Source organism: Phyllobates terribilis, unplaced genomic scaffold, assembly GCF_046119375.1.
Source record: "Phyllobates terribilis strain yellow unplaced genomic scaffold, ASM4611937v1 Scaffold_11__3_contigs__length_659146591, whole genome shotgun sequence".
Taxonomy (NCBI): Eukaryota; Metazoa; Chordata; class Amphibia; order Anura; family Dendrobatidae; genus Phyllobates; species Phyllobates terribilis.
The window spans coordinates 524,242,948-524,270,642 of NW_027362771.1; the positions used below are offsets into that span (position 1 = coordinate 524,242,948).

The 27,695-nt window shown below is 46.2% G+C and overlaps 1 protein-coding gene across 5 annotated transcripts in view; it reads left to right on the top strand.

Annotated features, from left to right (window-relative positions):
• PROM2 (prominin 2) overlaps positions 1 to 27,695 on the top strand; it is a 239,050-nt gene that overhangs the window by 177,098 nt on the left and 34,257 nt on the right. For 4 of the 5 annotated variants that reach the window (XM_073653665.1, XM_073653664.1, XM_073653667.1 and 1 more), the window contains 3 exons: positions 244 to 312; positions 3,491 to 3,580; positions 13,180 to 13,277. In XM_073653665.1, coding sequence (XP_073509766.1) covers positions 244 to 312; positions 3,491 to 3,580; positions 13,180 to 13,277 — 257 coding nt within the window. Of the gene's footprint in view, positions 1 to 243; positions 313 to 3,490; positions 3,581 to 11,294; positions 12,164 to 13,179; positions 13,278 to 27,695 lie in introns of those variants that run through there. The other variant, XM_073653668.1, reaches the window with a different exon arrangement.

Sequence of the window (27,695 nt, forward strand, 5' to 3'; positions counted from 1 at the left end):
AATTGACGTGAAAACGGGAAAAGTCACAATATATTTGTGCAGCTTATGAGTTGCGCAAAAATATTATGACTTATTAAGATGTTTCACACTAGAATTTTAATGAATCGGCACCATTGCCTTATTTTCTGATTTTGTTTTATATATATATCACTTTAATACATGCCTATATTGAGGCAGCTGTTGCATCCGAGCAATTTAACTATGAAGTAAATAACGCATTTCACTTTCTGGATATTTCTATAGGAGAGCAAGTGTCTGCTCGATCGAGCGATAGGATACTTTTCCCAATACATTGACTGGGTGAAGCAAACTGTAAGTTACAATTAAAATTTCACTAACAAATATTGACCTTAAATTAATAATTATTTTTTTTATTGCAGAAACAGCGCCATTCTTATCCATGGGCCATGTATGGTATTGCAGTTCAGCCTCCTGCACTCAAACCGGGATGATCTACAATACCAGACACAACCCAGGAGCACGAGTGGTGGAAAACAGATATCCTTTTTAATCTCATACAGCCTTGTAATTATAAAGGATGTCGGCAGCTCCAGAGTATCAGCACAGATTATACAGATTATCTGCAGATTACAATCGTGTATTAGAATTATATGATCTGCAACAAGTTAAAACGCGCTGAGCAAACATGTCGCAATCCCTTTAGTCAATCCTTAACGGAATGAATTAATTGGAAATACCAAGGCTGTTGTTAGCTGTAAATGTCTTTGTAAGCTTCTTGGGCGTGTATGACAGTCACCTCATTACTCACGGCATGTAACTGCCATAGATTAGTCGCGGTAGAACCTGTTTCTGCATGTAGTAGACTTGTTTTATTTGGGCCCTAATTAAGAATTGACACTAAATCATGAAAACTTTTCACAATACAAATGGTAGCAGGGGTGGACATATCATTGATGCAACCGCTGCGATCGCACAGGGGCCCAAGAGGTAAAGGGGCCATTTCCACCTCCAAAGCAAGTGGAATTAATGCGCTATTGAGCTCCAAAGGGCCCCTATATTGTTCCTGCACAGGGGTCTTCTTCTGTCTGTGTCCGCCAGTGAATGCTCCATATATAGAGGAGTTGTTATAATCAGCCACATTAGCAGAATACAAGCTGCTGTACACTGTGGGTGACAGTCTGTAGTCAGCAGAGTACATGTTACATTTTCAACAATGCAGCCAATTTTTTACCTAATAATATATATTGACCTTGGTGGCATGAAAAAAATCTTTTAGATTACTAACCAGACATGAGCGGATTGATCCGCTGAGGATCGAGTTTGAGCCGAACTTCATGAAATTCGCAGTTTCATGCCAATGCAAACATTTTGAGATATGATTGGCGGTTCACAAAGTATAAAAAATAAATGTCTGGGGCCATTTCCCAAACTGCTGAAGCATCCGAGAGCGAAGTAATATAATTTTGTGTTGCCATAAGGGTTTCCCCATAATACCCTGCAGCTGTGACATCTTACAGATTATCACACCTTGTACAGTGGTGGTCAGTACCTGGGCCATCACAGATCAGTGGTTTCCAGTGGAGCACAGATTTTTTCCATCTCCAGAGTCACTGGGTGAGGGTGCAGTCAGATAACCGTATTACTCCCGAGAGGATTGCATTGCAATCCTCGGACTGGCCATCGAGGCTCCTTAAATGAGCGTGACAGCATGTATTTCTATACAGCTGTCACACTCAGGTCAGGAGAACCGAGGGCCAGTCCGAGGATTGCAATGCGATCCTCGCAGGAGTAATACGGCCATCTGACTTGACTCTGACCCTTAGACTTTGTCTCCTGTAGTGTAAACTCTTATGGTAAGCGGGGTCCTCTCTCTCTCCTTTGCCCAACATGTATTTTCTGAGCAATTACAAGCTTTCCAATATTGAGACTTGCGCAAATGTATTCACCACAAATGAAATTTTGATGAAGTAGCAAAAACCTGCTGACCAATTCCCTTTAAGATGGGGTTCAGATGCCTGTACTAAACGCAGCCCAGTCACATCTGCACATTGCGGACATGACTGGCTCCATGACATAGTTTGGATGAGTGGAAGAGCTGCCTGCTATTTACATGCACTAGTCTGGTCTGTAAATTGGACCTAAGTAGTGCATGTTGAGATTTGGTCCATGTAGACTGTCAGTCCATGTGTAAAATTGTTCTGTTCACTGGCACATTGACTATAATGGGTGCATGTGCTGTGTGGTCCGTGGCGCACTCACTGACAGCTGACGTCCATACAATAAAGCGACTCTTCATCCTTGGACTGTAAACCTCACATATACTTCCAGTAAGCTCTCTAAAAGGGAATCTGTCAGCAAGTTTTTGCTATGTCATCTGAAAGCAGCATATTGTAGGCAGAGAGACCCTGAATCCAATGATGTATCACTTAGTATACTAGGTACAACCTTTCTGACACAATCAGAGCTTTTAGATTTAGCAATGCTAAGAAAGCTTCCCCCGCCCACCCCAGGCTCTGTATATACAATGTCCATAGACAATGAGCTGCTTATCACAGGAGGTGGGTGGAGTCGGACCTGTGCTCAAAGCTGCTGTGTCCCTGCAATGATAAGCTCCTGGTGCTAAAATTATCATTGCAAGTAAGCAACAGTACTGAGCTTGCTAAGAGAGGTATCTCTGAAATCTGTCTTCTAACCCCTACCTGATGCTGTCTTCAGATTACATAGCAAAAACCTGCTAATAGATTCCCTTTAAGACAGTAGTGCTCGTGTCCGGGGATGGTGTCCCACTAAGTTATAGAAAGGCTGTCCGTCACGTGTGTTGAAGTAGTTTTCCAAGAACAACAGAACATTATAAATGACGCGTTTTGGGTCTACCAACCTTTTTCAAACAAAGTTATTATTATTTTGAAAAAGGCTCTGGTAGAGTCAAAACGCGTCTTTTATGATGTTCTTATGATTCTGTAACTACCTCGGTCTGAAAAGTGGCAATACATTTCTCATGTAAAAAGCAAATAATCAGTGCTCAGATTTTATTACAGGAGTTATCAGTAGTGATGAGCGAGTATGTTCTGTTAACCTTTTCGGCAAGTATGCTCGGGCCGAGCACCGAGTATTTACAGCTGCTCGGTGATATGGTTGAATCGCTCCCGTGTGCATGATTTGCGACTGTTTGACAACTTTAATACATGTGAGGAATGTGTAAGAAATAGACATTCCTCACATGTAATAAAGCTGTCAAACAGTTGGAAATCATGCACACAGGAGCGATTCAACCATATCACCGAGCAGCTGTAAATACTCGGAGCTCGGCCCGAGCATACTCGCCGAAAGGGTTAACAGAACATACTCGCTCATCACTAGTTATCAGTAATGGTTTCCCCCATGGATTTTGAGCGCCAGAGACCATATCTGTGACAGTAGAAAATGGGATAGAAGCTGCCCATAATAGCATGAATGACATTTACCGGATGGAAGCGGCTTCAGTCCATTGTGTCTCTGCAGAACTGACTCGTATGTATTCTTATTCCAGATCACAAATAATATCGCCTCCTGCCGCTCAGTGTCCACCACACTTGACAATGCTCGCACTGTGGTCTGCGATAATGTGGCCGACCCCTGGGTGAGTGGAATAACAAGCAAATGTTCAATATAGTTACAGTGCACAGATTATATAGATATATTCTGAAGATTACTGATTTATTAGAAGACCGGTATTACTGGCAAGTTACCGTAGGATATGTTTATAAATAGTGCTGCTCATATCAGTCTTGTATATTTTCAATGTGAGAAAAACTGATGGATGACATAACGGAGGTCACACAAGGAGAAATAAATCATGGCATGCGCCATTGCACGCTGTATTACAGCAACACAGCGGCTCTCAGAAGGCCTGGGGGGCCATAAAACAAACCTCTATTGTAGGGTACATCTTAATAATCATATGGCCAGACATTTTCTGGATCTTGCTGCCTGTAAGTATGTTGATGCCTACAGTCAATGGATTGCACTAAGCTGAACAGTTAGAAAAGATGGTCTTTAATGTACAAGGGGCATATATAGAAATTCTGGTACCCCATAAAAAAGGTTTGAATAGGGCTGGCCCATGGACTCACGGTTATAGTGTCAACAAGCCATTAGGGGGCATTGCTCCTGTGTCTAACCACTTAGATGCGATGGTCAGTATACACTATAGCATCTAAGGGGTTGAAATGCTGTGATCACAGCAGTTATGGGCTGATGTTCGCTGTGAAAATACCCAGCACCTGTCAGGTATGAAGCGGGATCAATATGTTAGCCCCGATCCACACAACTCCTCCAACAGAAGTTGGGAGAAGTAGGTGGATGACAGTCATAGAGAGGGGACATTAAAGAGAACCTGTCAGCAGGATTTAGCCCTACAAACTAAAGGCATGGCTATAATGGCGCTGTGATGCTGATTAATCTGATACCTGATGTGAGGGGATCCGCTCAGTGGCTGCTGAATACTCACCTTGTAAAGTTTTGATAGAATGATGTCTTCTGTGCTTCAGGGCGGGACGTGGGGCAGGATCTTCTTCTCGTTCTCCGCCCCCCCACCAGCCTCCTCTACTTCTTGTGCAGGTCACTGATTATTCAGGAGGCAGGTTACTAAATAATCAGTGACCTGTACAAGAAGCAGAGGAGGTTGGTGGGGAGCAGAGAACCAGAAGAAGACCCTGCCCCAACGTTCTGCCCTGAAGCACAGAAGACATAATGTTATTGTGACACCCCAGGGGTCTGGTTGTCACAGTGATAGAGATATTACGTCTGAGAGCAGGTGGGAGGTCCTTTGGTCAGGGATCCTGTGCATGCCACACCTCCTGCCCAGCCTTGGGAGGGGAAGAACTTCCCCTGTATAAACCCGGGGCTGAGGCAGGGTTAGTGAGTCCAGGAAGAGTAGAGACAAGAGCAGCATAGGAAGCAGCAGAGTCACAAGGAGTCAGGGCCTGGCAGCTAAAGAGCTCGCCCTGACTAAGAAGATTCTTTACCGGACCCGGAGTCCGAGGCTGTGGGGACTAACTTCTACCCAGCAGCAGAATCCGTCAGGCAGGGGATTTCAGGTCCCCTGGCCCAGAAGCCCGAAGGCCCGGTCACACGCGTGGGACCAGCACCGCCATCGTGGAGCGGAAGCCATTAGAAGGCCCCGAGTCACCGGCCATACGGGTGAGCACCACACGGTACACTCAGGGACGTGGGCTACTTACATCAGCTTCTAGCAAGGTAGCCAGAAGAGTACAGTCAGCTTGGGAGGCCTACAACTACGCCTGGCCAGGGGAGATCCCATCTGCTCAAGGACTGACCAGGCCCCGTTCGCTAGCAAGTACTCCGGGAGGGTCTATCGTTGTTACCAGTAAAGACCCTGAACGCTACCATACCGTCTCTGAGTGGTTCCTGCTACCCCCATCATCCACGTCGGCTGCCCTGAGGCCATACCCCTCCCGTTGGGGGTTATACTATCACGCTGCACCATCCTTCCACCGGCCTCAGCGGTCTGCCCTGCAGCAGCAGCCCCCTGGCTGCATTCAACGGGTGGCGTAGTCATCAACCATTTTCTACCGCTAACAGACTGCCGTCCAGTTTGACTCCCTGGGCACGGACCGGGTCACCGCCACGAGACTACAACCCTAAACAGATCCGGCTCCGGGTAAGCTCCCGCGTGCGCAACGCAGCGCGACACAGGCCCAGGGGCGCGTAAACTTTGGCGTAGTCGGCAGGATCACGTGCCCGCAACCACCGGGTACTGCGTGCCTGAAAAGCAAAGACTGTTCAAACTTACCAGTGGTGAAGATTCCCGCCATCGGTGAAGATTCCCGCCATCCGGCGCCATCTTCAGCCTTCTTCCCGCCATCGGTGAAGTTTCCCGCCATCCGGCGCCATCTTCAGCCTTCTTCCCGCCATCCGTGGAGTTTTCCCGCCATTGGACGCCATCTTGAGGACGCCGCGCGGGAAGAAGAGGGGCGTGGACTCCGAAAGCGCGCGAGAACTGAAGCCCCGCCTCACGTCTGGACGTTGCGTAAGGTCCTGGAAGGAGCCCAGCAGACGCCGACGTCACAGGAGCGCGACGGAAGGTCCTCAACCCTGACGATCCACTGCGGAGCCGCGGCCTACGGAACAGGATCATCGCAAGGTAGGCCACGGTCCACTAGGGGGGAGGAAGATGTCGGATACGGAGGAGAGCTCCACTGCCTCAACCCCCGCCAGCGCTACCGCTGTTGCAGTTATGCCCTTCACCATGCCCTATATCCCGGGAGCAGCTTGGCTACCCCAGTACTCAGGGGAGTCACATACCCTGCATGACTTTAGAGAAAAGCTGGATAGCCTCTTCCAGGTGTACCCCCTCACAGAAGAGCAAAAAGTGAGCATCCTGGTGGCCCAACTAACTGGGGCAGCCAAAAGGGAAGTAAAATCCTGGCCACCTGGGAGGAAGACTGTCGCAGGGATACTAACCCGGCTGAAGGACACCTTTGATACCCGCACCTCAGCCGAGATTAAACTTAGATTCTACGGGTGCAAGCAGCGAGCGCATGAGAGTATAAGGGACTATGCACTCAACCTACAAGAGGCCCTGAGGGCCATTAAGCAGACCGACCCTAATGGAGTGGGAAACGAGGACAGGCTGTTGACCGAACAATTTATAGAGGGTTTATATTGCAATGCCCACCGCACCCAGTTGCGGGCAATGGCCTTACAGGACCCTCATCTAGAATTTGCACAGTTCAAGGACAGAGCCATCCGGGTGCTCCGAGAACCGGCACCAGGTGGCGTTGTGACCCACAGACGCCCCACTACCACTTACTACCAGGAGGCGGCGCCCTTGTCAGCAGGGCCTGTGGGAGCTGATGCGCAGGCTTTGGACAATGACCCGGCTCCAGACCTACACCATCAGGTCCAAGAGCTAGCTAAAAGCGTTGCTGCGCTAACCCGAACTGTGCAGTCTTTACAGGTTTCCACTCCAGGGAAGATCCAGCTGGCATCCGGACCGGAGGACATCCCGTGGCGTCGACCAAGGAGGACCCCACCGGCCAGAGGAAGACCCAGTGACCGATACAGCGAGGACGGACGACCCATCTGCCGCCGCTGCAATCAACCCGGACATATGGAAAGGTACTGTTCTTTAAACGGGCACAACCTGGGGTAGAGGGCCAACCCCCAGGAAAAAGATCACCAGGCCCATCGAACTGGCGCGACAGATATGTGGGAGGACGTCCAGTCTTGCCTGTGGTACTGGATGGCATTCCCATGAGTGCCCTACTGGACACCGGGTCACAGGTCACCACCATCCCGTACGTGCTCTTCAAGCAGTACTGGAATGACTCGGATATTACCCGCTACCCTGACGACGACTTGAGTATCATCGCCAGCAATGGTCAGCCCGTGCCACAGATCGGATTTAAAGAGGTGACCATCAAAATTGGTAGAGTCGAACTGGCCGCACAGGGACTGATCATTGTAGATATTGACAAACATGAGAGTCACCCAAAAATAACTCTAGGAACTAATGTAATTGAAAATTGTCTTGCAGAGGTGATTTTCCTTTTACAGCAGGTTGCCAAGAATGCCAGCTCCGGCGAGCAGCGGGTGCTCCAGAAAGAGATCCGGGCACTGATGCAACGGCAACAAGTGGAACTCTCCGGCGGTGAGATTGGTAGCGTAAGAATGTGTGACCCTTTTCCTATTGCCATGCCCCCAAAAAGTGAAATGATGATTTGGTGCCGGGCAGCTATTGGTCTGAGAGGTAGAGATTACCAGGCAATGGTAGAACCAGTTTACTCAGACAGTAGGCCCACCATTTTGACAGCACGGGGGGTGGTCAATGTACGCCATGGGAGGGTGCCCGTTCGCATAATAAATATCGGGGAGAGGGAAGTGTACCTGCCCCGGTATGCCACGCTAGCCAAATTATATACCACTAATCAAAATTCTATACAATCTGTGGAACCCTTGCCTCCATCTCACCCGGAGGAAGGTAACGGCTCTAAGAAAGACATGGAGGACTGGTGTCAGCAACTACATCTGGGTACTGACTCCACTCCCTCACACCAGAAACAAGGAGTCTATCGGGTGGTTCAAGAGTATGAGAGAGTGTTTAGTAAACACCCGTTAGACTTCGGGCGAGTCAAGGGGGTAGAACACCGCATCCCCACGGGAGATCATCCTCCCATAAAAGAGAGGTATCGACCCGTACCCCCTGCACATTACCAACACGCCAAGGGGATGCTTAGAGACATGAAGGAGGCTGGGGTAATCCGGGATAGCTGTAGCCCCTGGGCAGCCCCACTAGTTTTAGTCAAAAAGAAAGACAACACCATGAGGATGTGTGTAGATTACCGGAAAATCAACCGTATCACACACAAGGATGCGTACCCCTTACCAAGGATAGAGGAGTCATTGGCTGCTTTAAGATCTGCTAACTTCTTCTCTACCTTGGATCTCACTAGCGGGTACTGGCAGGTTCCTGTAGCAGAGGCGGACCGGGAGAAGACCGCATTCACCACCCCGATGGGACTTAGCGAGTTCACCTGCATGCCGTTCGGACTCTGCAACGCCCCAGGAACCTTCCAACGATTAATGGAGTGCTGTCTGGGCCACAGAAACTTCGAGACGGTCCTGTTGTACCTGGACGATGGCATCGTATACTCCAAAACTTATGAGGACCACCTGAAACACCTGGCGGAGGTGTTCGAAGCTCTGGCGAGTTACGGCCTAAAGGTGAAACCCTCCAAGTGTCACCTCCTGAAACCAAAGGTGCAATACCTGGGACACGTGGTGAGCGCTGACGGAGTGGCTCCCGACCCCGATAAGATCACCGCAATTAAGGGATGGCCAAGCCCCTCCAGCGTAAAAGAAGTGCGGCAGTTCCTAGGGTTGGTAGGCTACTACCGAAGGTTTATTCCCGGTTTCACCAAAAAGGCAGCACCTATGCAGGACCTCCTGATAGGCCAGTCCCGGAAGGCCAAGAACCAGAAGCCGCCCTTCAAATGGGAAAAGCTAGAAGAAGAGTCCTTCCGCCAGCTGAAGATGGCCCTCACGGGGGATGAAATCTTGGCGTACCCGGACTATAGCCAGCCCTTCATCCTCTACACCGACGCCAGTAACATCGGGCTAGGAGCCGTACTGTCCCAGATTCAGCAGGGGAGAGAACGAGTAATCTCCTATGCCAGCCGAAAACTGCGACCCACCGAAAGGAACCCCGAAAATTACAGCTCATTTAAGCTAGAGTTCCTGGCCGTGGTATGGGCAGTCACCGAGCGCTTTAGGCATTACCTCGCTTCTTCCCGGTTCACCGTATACACGGATAACAACCCGCTGACACACCTGGACACGGCAAGACTCGGTGCCCTGGAGCAGAGGTGGATGGCCCGTCTGTCCAACTACGAGTTCACAATTAAATACCGGGCAGGGCGCTCCAATACCAACGCGGACGCCCTGTCCAGGATGCCCAACCTGCCGGACGGAGGAGAAGATCCGGAGGGACTGGAAGAAGTTGAACTCCCTGCGTTCCACCGTCATGGGACTATCCAGTATTCCCACCGGGTAAGGAGTAAGCAGGCTGCTACGTTGAACCCCTTACCTCACTACAACTGGGCGGAAACGCAAGACAGCGACCCTGCCGTCCGACTGGTGAAGGAGATGCTGACTCGCCCGGAGGCTAGCCTGGAATCAGACGCTCCAGAGGAAGCCAAACAACTATGGGCAGAGAAGAGTCGACTGTTCCTTTACAAGGGGAAGTTGTGCCGCAGAATGGTTAACTCCAGGACGCATGAACTACTCTGGCAAGTAGTGGTGCCACGAAGAGACGCAGCCATGGTGATGGAGGCATACCACGACGGAGCTGGACACTTCGGGTGGAAAAAGCTGGAGTTCCTGCTGCGCGAGCGGTTCCACTGGGTAGGCATGAGGGGAACCATCGAGAAGTGGTGCAGAGACTGTGGCCCGTGCAATCTGAGAAGGAAGGACCGGGCCAGCCAGAAGACTCCCCTGCAGTCCATCGTCACCCGGCAACCGTTGGAACTGGTAGCCTTGGATCATGTAAAACTGACCCCCAGCAGAAGTGGCTACGTCTACGCGTTAACCATCGTGGATCATTACTCCCGGTTTCTGGTTGTCGTCCCCGTCAAGGACTTAACGGCTCGAACAGCAGCTAGAGCCTTCCAGCAGCACTTTTGCCGTCCACACGGGTACCCGGACCAAGTGCTGACGGACCAGGGACCTGCCTTTGAAGCGGAGGTCTTCCAGGAATTCTGCAATCTGTATGGCTGCCGGAAGATAAGGACGACACCCTACCATCCGCAAACTAATGGACTTTGTGAGAAAATGAACCAGGTGGTAATGGATCTTCTAAAAACGTTGCCCCTGGAAGAACGCAGTCTGTGGCCTGAGAAGTTGCCCGATCTGGTGGACCTATACAACCACATCCCGGTAGGTTCCACCAACTGTACCCCGGCTTACCTAATGAGGGCAAGACCTGGTAAGTTACCTGTTGACCTGGAAATGGGAGTCCTGACGCCCGAGGACACTTCACCAGAAACGGACTGGGACACAGAGAGGCAGCAGCAGTACCGGAAAGTACAGGAGAGCGTGGAGCGAAGTCTCTGTCAGGCTAGGGAAAGACAAGAGAAGACTTACAACCAGTATGCTCCCGCTGTTCCCCTGGTACCCGGAGAGCAGGTCTTGAAGAGGAAGAGACGGCTCCACAAGTTGGACGACCAGTGGGAGAAGGACCCGTACACCGTACTGCCCTCAAGCCACGAGAACCCGAAGGTCTGTACCATCAGTAAAGACGGAGGGGAAACCACAGCCATTGTATCCCGGGACCACCTGAAGAAGTGCCCCGAACAACTGAGGAACCCTGAGGAGGAACAGGAAGACCATCGACCCGTGGAAGAAAGGGAAGATATGGTTAGTACCGTGCTCGGGGACTTCCCTCGGTCTTGGACTCAAGTCAATGGTGCAGTTGTGGTACCCGTACTCACCTTCCTCCAACCATCATCCCAAGAACCTACGGAGCAATGGGTAGAGCTGGAAGAGCAGCCGGTCCAGGAGGCAGAAGACTCCACCCAAGCGGAACAGGAGAATCCACCCTCTGCTTATAGTGAGCCTGCCGTACCCCTAGTGAGACAAAGAGCCGGTAGACAGCTGCCCAGTTTACCCTTGACAGCTCCTACACCCTGTAGTTCAGGGCCAGACAGTCAGCTCCGTAGGTCCACTAGGGCCACTAGAGGCCAGTTACCCGCACGTTGGAGGATCTAAATGTTTAAGTTGTTTTACAATGTTTACCTGTTTATTGTTGCTTGTGTGTAATTTTGTGTTTCTAGTTGTTTTTAGGAGTCTTCGGTGGATTTACCGGGAATCCTTTGTATATAGTTGGAGCGTAACCCAGGATGGACTAGAGACTGTTAAGGACTCGGGGTAGGACAGACCCCTACCTGGTTACGTCTCCCTGTGTTGGTGAAATGGACACCTTTGCTTTTCTTCAAAGACTGCACCCGGTTGCGGACATCCGTGACCATCTTATTGTGTTTCCTTATTGTATTTTATTGTTCTTTGATATACCTTGTTATATTTTTCTAAAAAGTGTTTAGTCCCGGAGTACTAAATTTCACTAGGGGGGAGTGTGACACCCCAGGGGTCTGGTTGTCACAGTGATAGAGATATTACGTCTGAGAGCAGGTGGGAGGTCCTTTGGTCAGGGATCCTGTGCATGCCACACCTCCTGCCCAGCCTTGGGAGGGGAAGAACTTCCCCTGTATAAACCCGGGGCTGAGGCAGGGTTAGTGAGTCCAGGAAGAGTAGAGACAAGAGCAGCATAGGAAGCAGCAGAGTCACAAGGAGTCAGGGCCTGGCAGCTAAAGAGCTCGCCCTGACTAAGAAGATTCTTTACCGGACCCGGAGTCCGAGGCTGTGGGGACTAACTTCTACCCAGCAGCAGAATCCGTCAGGCAGGGGATTTCAGGTCCCCTGGCCCAGAAGCCCGAAGGCCCGGTCACACGCGTGGGACCAGCACCGCCATCGTGGAGCGGAAGCCATTAGAAGGCCCCGAGTCACCGGCCATACGGGTGAGCACCACACGGTACACTCAGGGACGTGGGCTACTTACATCAGCTTCTAGCAAGGTAGCCAGAAGAGTACAGTCAGCTTGGGAGGCCTACAACTACGCCTGGCCAGGGGAGATCCCATCTGCTCAAGGACTGACCAGGCCCCGTTCGCTAGCAAGTACTCCGGGAGGGTCTATCGTTGTTACCAGTAAAGACCCTGAACGCTACCATACCGTCTCTGAGTGGTTCCTGCTACCCCCATCATCCACGTCGGCTGCCCTGAGGCCATACCCCTCCCGTTGGGGGTTATACTATCACGCTGCACCATCCTTCCACCGGCCTCAGCGGTCTGCCCTGCAGCAGCAGCCCCCTGGCTGCATTCAACGGGTGGCGTAGTCATCAACCATTTTCTACCGCTAACAGACTGCCGTCCAGTTTGACTCCCTGGGCACGGACCGGGTCACCGCCACGAGACTACAACCCTAAACAGATCCGGCTCCGGGTAAGCTCCCGCGTGCGCAACGCAGCGCGACACAGGCCCAGGGGCGCGTCATTATGAAAACTTCTCAAGGTGAGTGTTCAACAGCCACTGATCGAATCTCCTCACATCAGGTATCATATTAATCAGCATCACAGCGCCATCATAGCCATGTCTTTAGTTTATAGGGCTAAATCCTGCTGACATGTTCTCTTTAAGCGCTGGTACTTCCCGACTCATAGACCTATAGCAGCTCTGTGTTCTGCTGCCATTGGCTCTATGCCACTATAATATACCTTTCAGAAGAATCCTGTCATAAAACTGGATTCAGAGTTCACAGGCAAATTTGTTGCAGACAATCAATCTCTTCTTTTCATCTAAACAGGATCATTTCTGCATCATGTGCTTGGATTTCTACAAGCCCCATGCAGATAAATGGAAGAGCTATGAAATAGTATGCAACAAATCTGCAACATGTAAACATACTCATAAAGTGATGGGTCCTAAAAGTTAGAAGGACTAGTAATAGACAAGCGGACAAGCAAGCTGTGGGATAATTCTGCATACAAGCTAAATTCACCCACAGCTTGATTTTTTGGGGTCATGCCCAAGCTGACATTATGTATATTCCACAAGAAATGGAGAAGTGCTAAAAGGTAGTAATAACTGATGTGGTTTTCTTTGTAGAATGGCTTTTGGTTTTGCCTTGGATGGTGCGCCATTCTCCTAATTCCTAATATATTATTGAGTATTAAATCTGCACAGTATATCGCACCCAAGTCTCGGTGAGTATACCAGGCCTTTAAACATCCACATACATACTTACAGTGCTCAAAATGTATAAAAAGGTCTTAAAAGCATGTGCCTGCTATTAATAGGCTTACAGTGCTTTGAATAAGTATTCATGCCCGTGTACTTTTCGACATTTTTCATGTTACACCCACAAACTTAAATGTTTTTATATTTTATGTGATATGCTGTAACACAAAGTAGAAGTATTTGTGAAGTGTCAGGGAATTGCTACATGGTTTTCTAAATATTTTAAAAATATAAATCTGAAAATTATGATATGCATTTATATTCAGCCCTCGTAAGTCAACACTTTATAGGACCACCTTTTGCTGCATTTACTGCTACAAGTCTTTTAGGGTCTGTCTCTACCAGCTTTGTGCATCTAGTGCAGTGGTCCCCAACCTTTTTTGCACCAGGGACCGGCTTGAAGCAAGATCATTTTTCCATGGCCCAGCAAGGAGGGGGTGGGGTGGGCGGGGCTTTGGTCATATGGGGGCGGGGTAATGGAGGGATTTGGAGTTTAGTGCATACTTATCATATAGTGTAGACCAGGTCCCCGCCAGGAGCTATGCCAGGAGCCCCACATAATGTGCTGTGCCAGGAGCCGCATCACTGAGGCCCCATCACGCCCTGCAGCAGGACAGGGCAGCTGTCCTGACAGCTGCTGTTCAGCTGCATTTACTTCATCCCAGGGGCGGACACAGACTGTAGTGGGCCCCTGTGCAAGAAATTTTTGGGGGCCCCCCCCGCCCTTCATAAGGCAACAAAGTTATGTAAACATAACCCCCCATGTGCATCTCTCACCCCCCCATGTGCAGCTCACCCCCGTGCATCTCTCATCCCCCTCCGTGCATCTCTCATCCCCCTCCGTGCATCTCTCATCCACCCCCCGTGCATCTCTCATCCCCTCCGTGCATCTCTCATCCCCCCCGTGCATCTCTCACCCCCCCGTGCATCTCTCATCCACCCCCCGTGCATCTCTCATCCCCCCGTGCATCTCTCACCCCCCCGTGCATCTCTCATCCACCCCCCGTGCATCTCTCATCCCCCCCGTGCATCTCTCACCCCCCCCGTGCATCTCTCACCCCCCCGTGCATCTCTCACCCTCCCATGTGCATCTCTCATCTCTCCCCTCCCTCCCATGTGCATCTCTCATCTCTCCCCTCCCCCCATGTGCATCTCTCATCTCTCCCCTCCCCCCATGTGCATCTCTCATCTCTCCCCTCCCCCCATGTGGATCTCTCATCTCTCCCCTCCCCCATGTGCATCTCTCATCTCTCCCCTCCCCCCCATGTGGATCTCTCATCTCTCCCCTCCCCCATGTGCATCTCCCATTCCCCCCACTCCTAGTTAATTGTATTTAAAAAAAAATAAAACTTGTTATACTTACCCCCATGCGATCCCTGCAGAATCCTGGCGCTCGTCCAAATCGCTGACACCAGGTTCTCCTGACTTCCGGCCATGTGACGGCGCCGTCACATGACCGGAAGTCAGGGGAATCATGAAGGTGCTGCCGCAGCAGCGCAGCGCTAAGATGTCCCGGACCCGGCGCTTAGCATGCGGCCGGGGGCCCCATGAGGAGAGAGACGCACAAGAGGGGGGCTCCGAGGGGGCTCCTACCGGCCGGGCCCCATACTGGAGTCAGGGCAGTCATGCCCTGATGGCGGCCCTGCTGGAGGCTGGAGGGGCCCCCTCTCCCCGCGGACCGGCTGAAAAACCCCAACGGCCCGGTCCTGGTCCGCGGACCGGCGGTTGGGGACCTCTGATCTAGAGGATGAAATTTTTGCCCATTCTTCTTTGCACACTTGCTGTAGCTTGGTGATATTGAATGGAGATGTCTGTGAGCCGCAATTTTGTAGTCTTGCCCCATATTCTCAATGGGGTTTAGGTCTGTATTTTGACTGAGCCATTCACACACATGAATATGCTTTGATCTAAACCATCCATTGTAGCTCTGGCAGTATTTTTAGAGTCCTGCTGTAAGGTGCACCTACGCCGTGTCAAGTCTTTTGCAGCCTCAACCAGGTTTTCCTCCAGGATTGCCCTGCATTTATCTCCATCCATCTTCCAATCAACTCTGACTACCTTCCCTGTCCCTGCTGAAGAAAAGTCTCCAAACAGCATGATGCTGCCACCACCATGTTTGACAGTGGAGATGGTGCATTGTTAGTTTTCTGCCACACGTCGCGCTTTGCAGTTAGTCCAAAAAGTTCTACTTTGGTCTCATCTGAGCAGAGCACCTTCCTCCACATGCTAGATGTGTCCCCTACATGGCTTTTTGCAAACTCCAAACAAGACTTCTGATAGCCTGCTTCAAAAATAGCTTTCTTCTTGCCACTCTTCCATAAAGGCCAGATTTACAGAGTAAATGACTAATAGTTGTCCTGTGGACAGATTCTGCCACCTGAGCTATGGATCTCTGCAGCTCCTCCAGAGTAACCGTGAGCCTCTTGCCTGCTTCTCTAATTAGTGCTGTCCTTGTTTGGGATGTCAGTTTAGGTGGACGGCCATGGCTTGGTAGGTTTGCAGTTGTGCCAAACTTCCTCTATTTTTGGATTATGGCTGGGTTGTTTAACAGTGCTCCATGACATGTTCAGAGCTTGGGCTATTTTTTTATAACCTAACTCTGTTTTCCTCTTTTCCACAACTCTATCCCTGACCTGTCTGGTGTGTTCCTTGGTTTTCGTGATGTTGTTTGATCCCTAATGTTCTCAAACAAACCTCTGAGGCCTTCACAGAACAGTTGTAGTTATACTGAGAATAAATTACATACAGATGGACTTAATTTACTATTCATGTGACTTCTGGGGGCAACTGGTCACTCAGGATTTTATTTAGATGTTTCAGACTACAGGGGGCTGAATACAAATGCAAGTCACAATTTTCAGATTTATATTTTTAAAATAATTGAAAACCATGTATCACTTCATTTACACTTCACAAATACTTGCTACTTTGTGTTGGTATATAACAAAATCCCAATAAAAAAATATTTAATTTTGTGAGTGTATCGTGAAAAAATGTGGAAAAGTTCAATGGGTATGAATACTTTTACAAGGCACTGTATAATTGCGCTAGATGTTGGCACTCTTTCTACTTAGTTTACTTGATAAATGCGACCTACAATCATCTCTTTGGAGACTACAGCACCTTTCTCCTCATTTTTCAAATCTAGTTCATGATTTTTCAAAAATAGTATTTTTTACTGAATATTGACGAAAAGGGAACGTGTCAGCAAAAAAATTACCATTTGTTCATTTCACATTTTTTATGTTAAATTTATTTTTTATGTCATTTTGGAGATTTTTTTTTCCCACATCACTTTCTATGAAAAAATAGTCCTGAAATAATGCAATTCACACTCTGATCCCTGAGCTTCACATTAGACTCACACCGCCTGTACTATAGAGCTCATTTCTCAGTGATCATTTTATCATGAGAGGCAGGATTAAAATTAATGGTAACGCATATATATTTATATATATACAGTACAGACCAAAAGTTTGGACACACCTTCTCATTTAAAGATTTTTCTGTATTTTCATAACTATGAAAATTGTACATTCACACTGAAGGCATCAAAACTATGAATTAACACATGTGGAATTATATACTTAACAAAAAAGTGTGAAACAACTAAAAATATGTCTTATATTCTAGGTTCTTCAAAGTAGCTACCTTTTGCTTTGATGACTGCTTTGCACACTCTTGGCATTCTCTTGATGAGCTTCAAGAGTTAGTCACCGGAAATGGTCTTCCAACAATCTTGAAGGAGTTCCCAGAGATGCTTAGCACTTGTTGGCCCTTTTGCCTTCACTCTGCGGTCCAGCTCACCCCAAACCATCTCGATTGGATTAAGGTCTGGTGACTGTGGAGGCCAGGTCATCTGGCGTAGCACCCCATCACTCTCCTTCTTGGTCAAATAGCCCTTACACAGCCTGGAGGTGTTTGGGGTCATTCTCCTGTTGAAAAATAAATGATGGTCCAACTAAACGCAAATCGGATGGAATAGCATGCTGCTGCAAGATGCTGTGGTAGCCATGCTGGTTCAGTATGCCTTCAATTTTGAATAAATCCCCAACAGTGTCACCAGCAAAGCACCCCCACACCATCACACCTCCTCCTCCATGCTTCACAGTGGGAGCCAGGCATGTAGAGTCCATCCATTCACCTTTTCTACGTCACACAAAAGACACGGTGGTTGGAACCAAAGATCTCAAATTTGAACTCATCAGACCAAAGCACAGATTTCCACTGGTCTTATGTCCATTCCTTGTGTTCTTTGGCCCAAACAAGTCTCTTCTGCTTGTTGCCTGTCCTTAGCAGGGGTTTCCTAGCAGCTATTTTACCATGAAGGCCTGCTGCACAAAGTCTCCTCTTAACAGTTGTTGAAGAGTTGTGTCTACTGCTAGAACTCTGTGTGGCATTGACCTGGTCTCTAATCTGAGCTGCTGTTAACCTGCGATTTCTGAGGCTGGTGACTCGGATAAACTTATCCTCAGAAGCAGAGGTGACTCTTGGTCTTCCTTTCCTGGGGCAGTCCTCATGTGAGCCAGTTTCTTTGTAGCGCTTGATGGTTTTTGCAACTGCACTTGGGGACACTTTCAAAGTTTTCCCAATTTTTTGCACTGACTGACCTTCATTTCTTAAAGTAATGATGGCCACTAGTTTTTCTTTACTTAGCTGCTTTTTTCTTGCCATAATACAAATTCTAACAGTCTGTTCAGTAGGACTATCAGCTGTGTATCCACCAGACTTCTGCACAACACAGCTGATGGTCCCAACCCCATTTATAAGTCAAGAAATCCCACTTATTAAACCTGACAGGGCACACCTGTGAAGTGAAAACCATTTCTGGTGACTATCTCTGGAAGCTCATCAAGAGAATGCCAAGAGTGTGCAAAGCAGTCATCAAAGCAAAAGGTGGCTACTTTGAAGAACCTAGAATATAAGACATATTTTCAGTTGTTTCACACTTTTTTGTTAAGTATATAATTCCACATGTGTTAATTCATAGTTTTGATGCCTTCAGTGTGAATGTACAATTTTCATAGTCATGAAAATACAGAAAAATCTTTAAATGAGAAGGTGTGTCCAAACTTTTGGCCTGTACTGTATATATACTCTGCATATGTATATATATAAATATATACATATACAGTATATATAGATAACTCAGGATTCTCCAGTCACAATGGGGGATGTCACAGCTCTATTCATCCGACTAGCTGTGCAATGACCTCTGCACGGATCACAGAGCATGACCATAATACTCTTCCATAGCAGTCAAGGGGCATCTCCGGTCTATTATGATAAGAAAAAATTACTACATTTCTGACAAATGTGTTTTACATAAAACCTGATTTAAATTATCACTGCTGCTTTAACAAACTTTGCATAAATGAAAAGTACATGTGAGAATAAGAAACTTTGTAAAATATCTTATCACAGAAATCTGCTTCTTTCTCCACTTATGAGCCACTTTTTATACCTCTTTCCTGCTTTTTGAACTCACCATCCACTCTGAAAAAAAAAGCTCAAATCCATCTTGGTCAAATCAAGACAGACTGCCAGCACAATGGGGTGTCAGGCTACTCCTCCTGTTAAACTCTATAGAGAGGGTAGAAGGTAGGAGACGTGAGGAGTGCTCAGTAATTGAGAAACCATGCAGATCCAGGCAGAGAAACAATCAGCTTCCACCAAATTTATTTTACTCCAGAGCTGGATTCACAGCTACACAGATCAGTACTGCTGTATAATACACTGTGTGCAGAATTATTAGGCAAGTTGTATTTTAGAGGATTATTTTTATTATTGATCAACATCTATGTTCTCAATCAACCCAAAAGACTCATAAATATCCAAGCTTAATATTTTTGGAAGTTGGAGTGGGTTTTTTTTAGATTTGGCTATCTTAGGAGGATATCTGTTTGTGCAGGTAACTATTACTGTGCAGAATTATTAGGCAACTTAATAAAAATCAAATATAATCCCATCTCACTTGTTTATTTTCACCAGGTAAACCAACATCAGTGCACAAACTTTAAAGATAAACATTTCTGACATGCAAAAACAAAAACCAAAAAAATTAGTGATGAATATAGCCACCTTTCTTTATGATGACACTCAGCAGCCTTCCATCCATAGATTCTGTTAGTTGCTTGATCTGTTTTCGATCAACATTGCGTGCAGCAGCCACCACAGCCTCCCAGACACTGTTTCGAGAGGTGTACTGTTTTCGATCACTGTAGATCTCACATTTTATGATGGACCACAGGTTCTCTATGGGGTTCAGATCAGGTGAACAAGGGGCCATGTCATTATTTTTTCTTCTTTTAGACCTTTACTGGCCAGCCACGCTGTGGAGTAGTTGGATGCATGTGATGGAGCATTGTCCTGCATGAAAATCATGTTTTTCTTGAACGATACCGACTTCTTCCTGTACCACTGCTTGAAGAAGTTGTCTTCCAGAAACTGGCAGTAGGTCTGGGAGTTGATCTTCACTCCATCCTCAACCCGAAAAGGTTCCAAAAGTTCATCTTTGATGATACCAGCCCATACCAGTACCCCACCTCCACCTTGTTGGCGTCTGAGTCGGAGTGGAGCTCTCTGCCCTTTACTGATCCAGCCTCTGGCCCATCCATCTGGCCCATCAAGAGTCACTCTCATTTCATCAGTCCATAAAACCTTTGAAAAATCAGTCTTAAGATATTTCTTGGCCCATTCTTGACGTTTTATCTTATGTTTCTTGTTCAAAGGTGGTCGTCTTTCAGCCTTCCTTACCTTGGCCATGTCCCTGAGTATCGCACACCTTGTGCTTTTTGATACTCCAGTAACGTTGCAGCTCTGAAATATGGCAAAACTGGTGGGGAATGGCATCTTGGCAGCTTCACACTTGATTTTCCTCAATTCGTGGGCAGTTATTTTGCGCCTTTTTTGGCCAACACACTTCTTGCGACCCTGTTGGCTATTCGCCATGAAATGCTTGATTGTTCGGTGATCACGCTTCAAAAGTTTGGAAATTTCAAGACTGCTGCATCCCTCTGCAAGACATCTCACAATTTTGGACTTTTCAGAGCCCGTCAAATCTCTCTTCTGACCCATTTTGCCAAAGGAAAGGAAGTTGCCTAATAATTTAGCACACCTTATATAGGGTGTTGATGTCATTAGTCAACACCCCTCCTCATTACAGAGATGCACATCACCAGATTTACTTAACTGGTAGTTGGCTCTCAAGCCTATGCAGCTTGGAGTAGGACAATATGTATAAAAAGTATCATATGATCAAAATACTCATTTGCCTAATAATTCTGCACACAGTGTAATGTCTTCTATACTGTTGCTGCTGTTTCTTTCTGCATGCTGCATAGGGAAAGAAGAGCAGGAATCCCTCATGTCTCTGTATACAGAGCATGGAAGACATCATTGCAGGTAGCCTCCACCCACTAGCTTTGAGAAAACTGAAAATTTCACATAGCACCTACATAGTGGAAAACCAGCAAAAAATGCAGATTACTAATCAGAAATGTTGTTTATTTTTATGTACATATAAGCATATTCTGAAAAGTCAACAGAAACAACAGGTATTCTTTAATCAATAGATAATTCTCTGGTGACACATTTCCTTTTAAAATTTGCAGCAAAATATTGAATAGTTTAAAACGTTTTTGGCTGTTTTGTTGCCGTTAGCGGCATTTTTCTGGAGTGGGTTCGCAAGATCTTCTTTCTTTTACAATATTCTATATTATGAATAGAGATGAGCGTTGTTCTACTCGAACTGTTCGCCAATCTCAAATTCGAGCTGTTTTGGGCGGTGTTCGAGCCGTTCGGCGAACACGAACAATTTGAGAAAAATTCGGCTGTTCGAGGTTATGTTCGATAACTGTTCGTGCACCAAAATCATAACTGGATTTTTTCTCAGTAATGATGAAAATTAATGTTAATACGCAGTTTGAGTGTACAGCGGGGTGGGGGGAGGGGCAGGGGATGGATCTCTGCAGGAACAATGAAGATCTCCATTTTTTTTTTCTCTTTCCCGCATTTACAGTGGGGAGGTGCAATCTGTCAGCCTATCAGCAGCGCACACACGGAGCGAAGTGCTTTTTTTCACACAAGCAAGGGCATGTGTCATTGGCAGTGTATGTCACATGTCCTTGCCTTATAAGACCAAGCCATTTTCCCCGTCGCCACCATTTTCTCACTGCTGCAGCTGCGTGTTAGACGGCACCGCTGTTGCTGTGTGCGCTATACCTTGTTAATTTCAAGCCAATTTTCGCACAAATCTACAGATAGCTTGGGACTAGGGAATAGTTGTGATTGCAGTCCTTTTAAGGACTAGGTTACAGCATTTCCTACGACTTTTATCAGGCAGGTCTGTGCTCTTAAATAGATAGATTGTGGGAGTAAAGACTAATTGTAATTGCAGTCCTTTTCAGGACTAGGTTACATCAGTTCCTATCAGTTTTTGCCAGGCAGGTCTGTGCCAGTGCTGTGCAAGTTTTTTTCACAGCATTTGGCTAATCCTTTTTGGCCTATTGCAGAGTGTGTTAGTCAGTGGAGTAGCCTATCTGTGTTGCAAGATATACCACCTGTGTATAGAATACCAATTTTTTTACTGCACCTAGTGAAGCAAAATCTTTTGGGCATAGCATCATTCTATTAGTCCATCTATTTTTTTCTGCATCTAGCTCTGAAAAAATATTGGGCTTCTAGCTGTGTGTGGGACTTGTTGTATTAGTCCATCTATACTGACCTCCATCAGGTTGCAAACTGAATATATTTTTTTCTGCATCTACCTCTGAAAAAATATTGGGCTTCTAGCTGTGTGTGGGACTTGTTCTATTAATCCATCTATACACACCTCCATCAGGTTGCAAACTGAATATATTTTTTTCTGCATCTAGCTCTGAAAAAATATTGGGCTTCTAGCTGTGTGTGGGACTTGTTGTATTAGTCCATCTATACTGACCTCCATCAGGTTGCAAACTGAATATATTTTTTTCTGCATCTACCTCTGAAAAAATATTGGGCTTCTAGCTGTGTGTGGGACTTGTTCTATTAATCCATCTATACAGACCTCCATCAGGTTGCAAACTGAATATATTTTTTTCTGCATCTACCTTTGAAAAAATATTGGGCTTCTAGCAGTGTGTGGGACTTGTTGTATTAGTCCATCTATACTGACCTCCATCAGGTTGCAAACTGAATATATTTTTTTCTGCATCTACCTCTGAAAAAATATTGGGCTTCTAGCTGTGTGTGGGACTTGTTCTATTAATCCATCTATACAGACCTCCATCAGGTTGCAAACTGAATATATTTTTTTCTGCATCTACCTCTGAAAAAATATTGGGCTTCTAGCTGTGTGTGGGACTTGTTGTATTAGTCCATCTATACTGACCTCCATCAGGTTGGAAACTGAATATATTTTTTTCTGCATCTACCTCTGAAAAAATATTGGGCTTCTAGCTGTGTGTGGGACTTGTTGTATTAGTCCATCTATACTGACCTCCATCAGGTTGCAAACTGAATATATTTTTTTCTGCATCTACCTCTGAAAACATATTGGGCTTCTAGCTGTGTGTGGGACTTGTTCTATTAATCCATCTATACAGACCTCCATCAGGTTGCAAACTGAATATATTTTTTTCTGCATCTACCTTTGAAAAAATATTGGGCTGACTTGTTGTATTAGTCCATCTATACTGACCTCCATCAGGTTGCAAACTGAATATATTTTTTTCTGCATCTACCTCTGAAAAAATATTGAGCTTCTAGCTGTGTGTGGGACTTGTTCTATTAATCCATCTATACAGACCTCCATCAGGTTGCAAACTGAATATATTTTTTTCTGCATCTACCTCTGAAAAAATATTGGGCTTCTAGCTGTGTGTGGGACTTGTTGTATTAGTCCATCTATACTGACCTCCATCAGGTTGCAAACTGAATATATTTTTTTCTGCATCTACCTCTGAAAAAATATTGGGCTTCTAGCTGTGTGTGGGACTTGTTCTATTAATCCATCTATACAGACCTCCATCAGGTTGCAAACTGAATATATTTTTTTCTGCATCTACCTCTGAAAAAATATGTGGCCTTCTAGCAGTGTGTGGGACTTTCTCTATTAGTCCATCTATACTGACCTCCATCAGGTTGCAAACTGAATATAATTTTTTTCTGCATCTAGCTCTGAAAAAATATTTGGCCTTCTAGCAGTGTGTGGGACTTTCTCTATTAGTCCATCTATACTGACCTCCATCAGGTTGCAAATTAAAAATAATTTTTATCTGCATCTACAGTACTTCTGAAAAAATATTTGGGCTTCTAGCTGTGTGTGGGACTTGTTCTATTAGTCCATCTATACTGACCTCCATCAGGTTGCAAATTGAATATAATTTTTATCTGCATCTAGCTCTGAAAAAATATTTGGCCTTCTAGCAGTGTGTGGGACTTTCTCTATTAGTCCATCTATACTGACCTCCATCAGGTTGCAAATTGAATATAATTTTTATCTGCATCTAGCTCTGAAAAAATATTTGGCCTTCTAGCAGTGTGTGGGACTTTCTCTATTAGTCCATCTATACTGACCTCCATCAGGTTGCAAATTAAAAATAATTTTTATCTGCATCTACCTCTGAAAAAATATTTGGGCTTCTAGCTGTGTGTGGGACTTGTTCTATTACTCCATCTATACTGACCTCCATCAGGTTGCAAACTGAATATATTTTTTTCTGCATCTACCTCTGAAAAAATATTGGGCTTCTAGCTGTGTGTGGGACTTGTTGTATTAGTCCATCTATACTGACCTCCATCAGGTTGCAAATTAAAAATAATTTTTATCTGCATCTACAGTACCTCTGAAAAAATATTTGGGCTTCTAGCTGTGTGTGGGACTTGTTCTATTAGTCCATCTATACTGACCTCCATCAGGTTGCAAATTGAATATAATTTTTATCTGCATCTAGCTCTGAAAAAATATTTGGCCTTCTAGCAGTGTGTGGGACTTTCTCTATTAGTCCATCTATACTGACCTCCATCAGGTTGCAAATTAAAAATAATTTTTATCTGCATCTAGCTCTGAAAAAATATTTGGCCTTCTAGCAGTGTGTGGGACTTTCTCTATTAGTCCATCTATACTGACCTCCATCAGGTTGCAAATTAAAAATAATTTTTATCTGCATCTACCTCTGAAAAAATATTTGGGCTTCTAGCTGTGTGTGGGACTTGTTCTATTAATCCATCTATACAAACCTCCATCAGGTTGCAAACTGAATATAATTTTTTTCTGCATCTAGCTCTGAAAAAATATTTGGCCTTCTAGCAGTGTGTGGGACTTGTTCTATTAGTCCACCTATACTGACCTCCATCAGGTTGCAAATTCAAAATAATTTTTTGTCTGCATCTAGCTCTGAAAAAATATTTGGCCTTCTAGCAGTGTGTGGGACTTTCTCTATTAGTCCATCTATACTGACCTCCATCAGGTTGCAAGCTGAATATATTTTTTTTCTGCATCTACCTCTGAAAAAATGTTGGGCTTGTAGCTGTGTGTGGGACTTGTTCTATTAATCCATCTATACAGACCTCCATCAGGTTGCAAACTGAATAAAAAAATTTTTCTGCATCTACCTCTGAAAAAATATTTGGGCTTCTAGCTGTGTGTGGGACTTGTTCTATTAGTCCATCTATACTGACCTCCATCAGGTTGCAAATTGAATATAATTTTTTTCTGCATCTAACCCAGCCAATAGTTTTGGCCTAATACCACAGTTTGGCCACTCAGCTCTGCTCGGTTCCCATCCATTGTTTTTTTGTGCAAACAACTCCAGAGTTGTGAATTAGTTAACCACCAAAATGAGTGGAAAAAGGCCTGCTGCTGGTGGAAAGGGGAATAGGCGTGTTGGGAAGGGGAAAAAAGGTTGTGTCCGTGGGGTAGGTGTTAAAGCAACAGTAACATCTGCAGAAGAAAGACCATCTTCCAGCCAAACTAAAATGTCTACTTCTTTTAGCGGACAATGTGATAAGATCCCTTTCTTACGGCCACGCCAATCGCTACAAATTCCAGATGAGGCACAAAAACAGCAGGTGCTTCAGCGGATATCAAGTGCTCCTTTAAGTGGGCTCTCCTCCACATCAACTTCAACATCACAAATACTCCAGTCCTCAAAGGTGTCACCCCAATCGCACTTGCTTCCTCACAGCTCCCAAATCTCCAGCTGCCCGTCTGAGTATGAGGTAGAACAGATGGTTGAGTCTGCAGAGCTGTTTACTCATACTATAGCCTGGGAATCAGAGGTCGACTCCAGCACTTCTGTGAATCCAGACGAGGAAATGATCTGCACTGATGCCCAGAATCTTTATGAGTCGGATCCAGGACCAGACGCAGAAGGTTCTGACCATAATGTAGACCCTCATTCCCAAACTGTAACTCCTGTTGGTGGAGACAATGAGGAAGACGATGATAAGACTCAAATACCTGATTGGAGCGACAACTTTAGTTTTTTGTCAGGGCAGGAACAGGTTGGCTCTGAGGACGACGGGTGTGATAACGCACAGGGTGATGATGATGAGGTTGGAGATCCCACTTACTGTCAACCCACAGTCAGCCAAGAGATGAGTAGTGTTGAGCCACCCCCGTAGTGTTCGAGTTCGGTTCGGTTCGTCGAACACCCGTGTGTTCGCCGAACTGTTCGTCGAACTGTTCGTCGAACACCTTCGAACACCGTTAAAACCAATGGCAGGCAAACAAAAACACATAGAAACACATAGAAAACACCTTCAAAGGTGTCCAAAAGCTGACAAACTGCTCAGAAGACACAACTAACACATGGAAAAGTGACAAGTACATACAGTGCCTACAAGTAGTATTCAACCCCCTGCAGATTTAGCTGGTTGACACATGCGGAATTAACTTGGCATTGTGACATTTGTACTGTAGATCAGCCTGGAAGTGGGAAATGCACTGCAGCAAATTTTGTTTTTATTTTGTTTTTTTTTGTTTTTTTTTTTTTTAAAAACGTAAAAAGTTAATTCAGAGTGTCATTTATTATTCAACCCTTCAAACCACAAGAATTCTGTTTGGTCCCCCTAAAGTATTAAGAAGTAGTTCAGGCACCAAGAATAATGAGCTTCACATGTGTGGATTAAAGATCTCTTTTGCCAGCCTTTTCTGACTATTTAAGACCCTCCCCAAACTTGTGAACAGCACTCAGACATGGTCAACATGGGAAAGACAAAGGAGCATTCCAAGGCCATCAGAGACAAGATCGTGGAGGGTCACAAGGCTGGCAAGGGGTACAAAACCCTTTCCAAGGAGTTGGGCCTACCTGTCTCCACTGTTGGGAGCATCATCCGTAAATGGAAGGCTTATGGAACTACTGTTAGCCTTCCACGGCCAGGACAGCCTTTGAAAGTGTCCTCCCGTGCCGAGGCCAGGCTTGTCCGAAGAGTCAAGGCTAACCCAAGGACAACAAGGAAGGAGCTCCGGGAAGATCTCATGGCAGTGGGGACATTGGTTTCAGTCAATACCATAAGTAACGTACTCCACCGCAATGGTCTCCGTTCCAGACGAGCCCGTAAGGTACCTTTACTTTCAAAGCGTCATGTCAAGGCTCGTCTACAGTTTGCTCATGATCACTTGGAGGACTCTGAGACAGACTGGTTCAAGGTTCTATGGTCTGATGAGACCAAGATCGAGATCTTTGGTGCCAACCACACAAGTGACGTTTGGAGACTGGATGGCACTGCATACGACCCCAAGAATACCATCCCTACAGTCAAGCATGGTGGTGGCAGCATCATGCTGTGGGGCTGTTTCTCTGCCAAGGGGCCTGGCCATCTGGTCCGCATCCATGGGAAGATGGATAGCACGGCCTACCTGGAGATTTTGGCCAAGAACCTCCGCTCCTCCATCAAGGATCTTAAGATGGGTCGTAATTTCATCTTCCAACAAGACAACGACCCAAAGCACACAGCCAAGTAAACCAAGGCCTGGTTCAATAGGGAAAAAGTCAAGGTGTTGGAGTGGCCTAGTCAGTCTCCTGACCTTAACCCAATTGAAAACTTGTGGAAGGAGCTCAAGAATAAAGTCCACATGAGACACCCAAAGAACCTAGATAACTTGGAGAAGATCTGCATGGAGGAGTGGGCCAAGATAACTCCACAGACCTGTGCCGGCCTGATCAGGTCTTATAAAAGACGATTATTAGCTGTAATTGCAAACAAGGGTTATTCCACAAAATATTAAACATAGGGGTTGTATAATAATTGACCCACACTTTTATGTTTAAAATTTAATAAAATTCAACTGAGCAACATAACTTTTTGGTTTGTAAGATTTATGCTTCTGTTCATAAAACCTACTCTCGTTTGCAGTTTGAAGGCTCTAACTTATTTGCATCTTATCAAACCAGCTA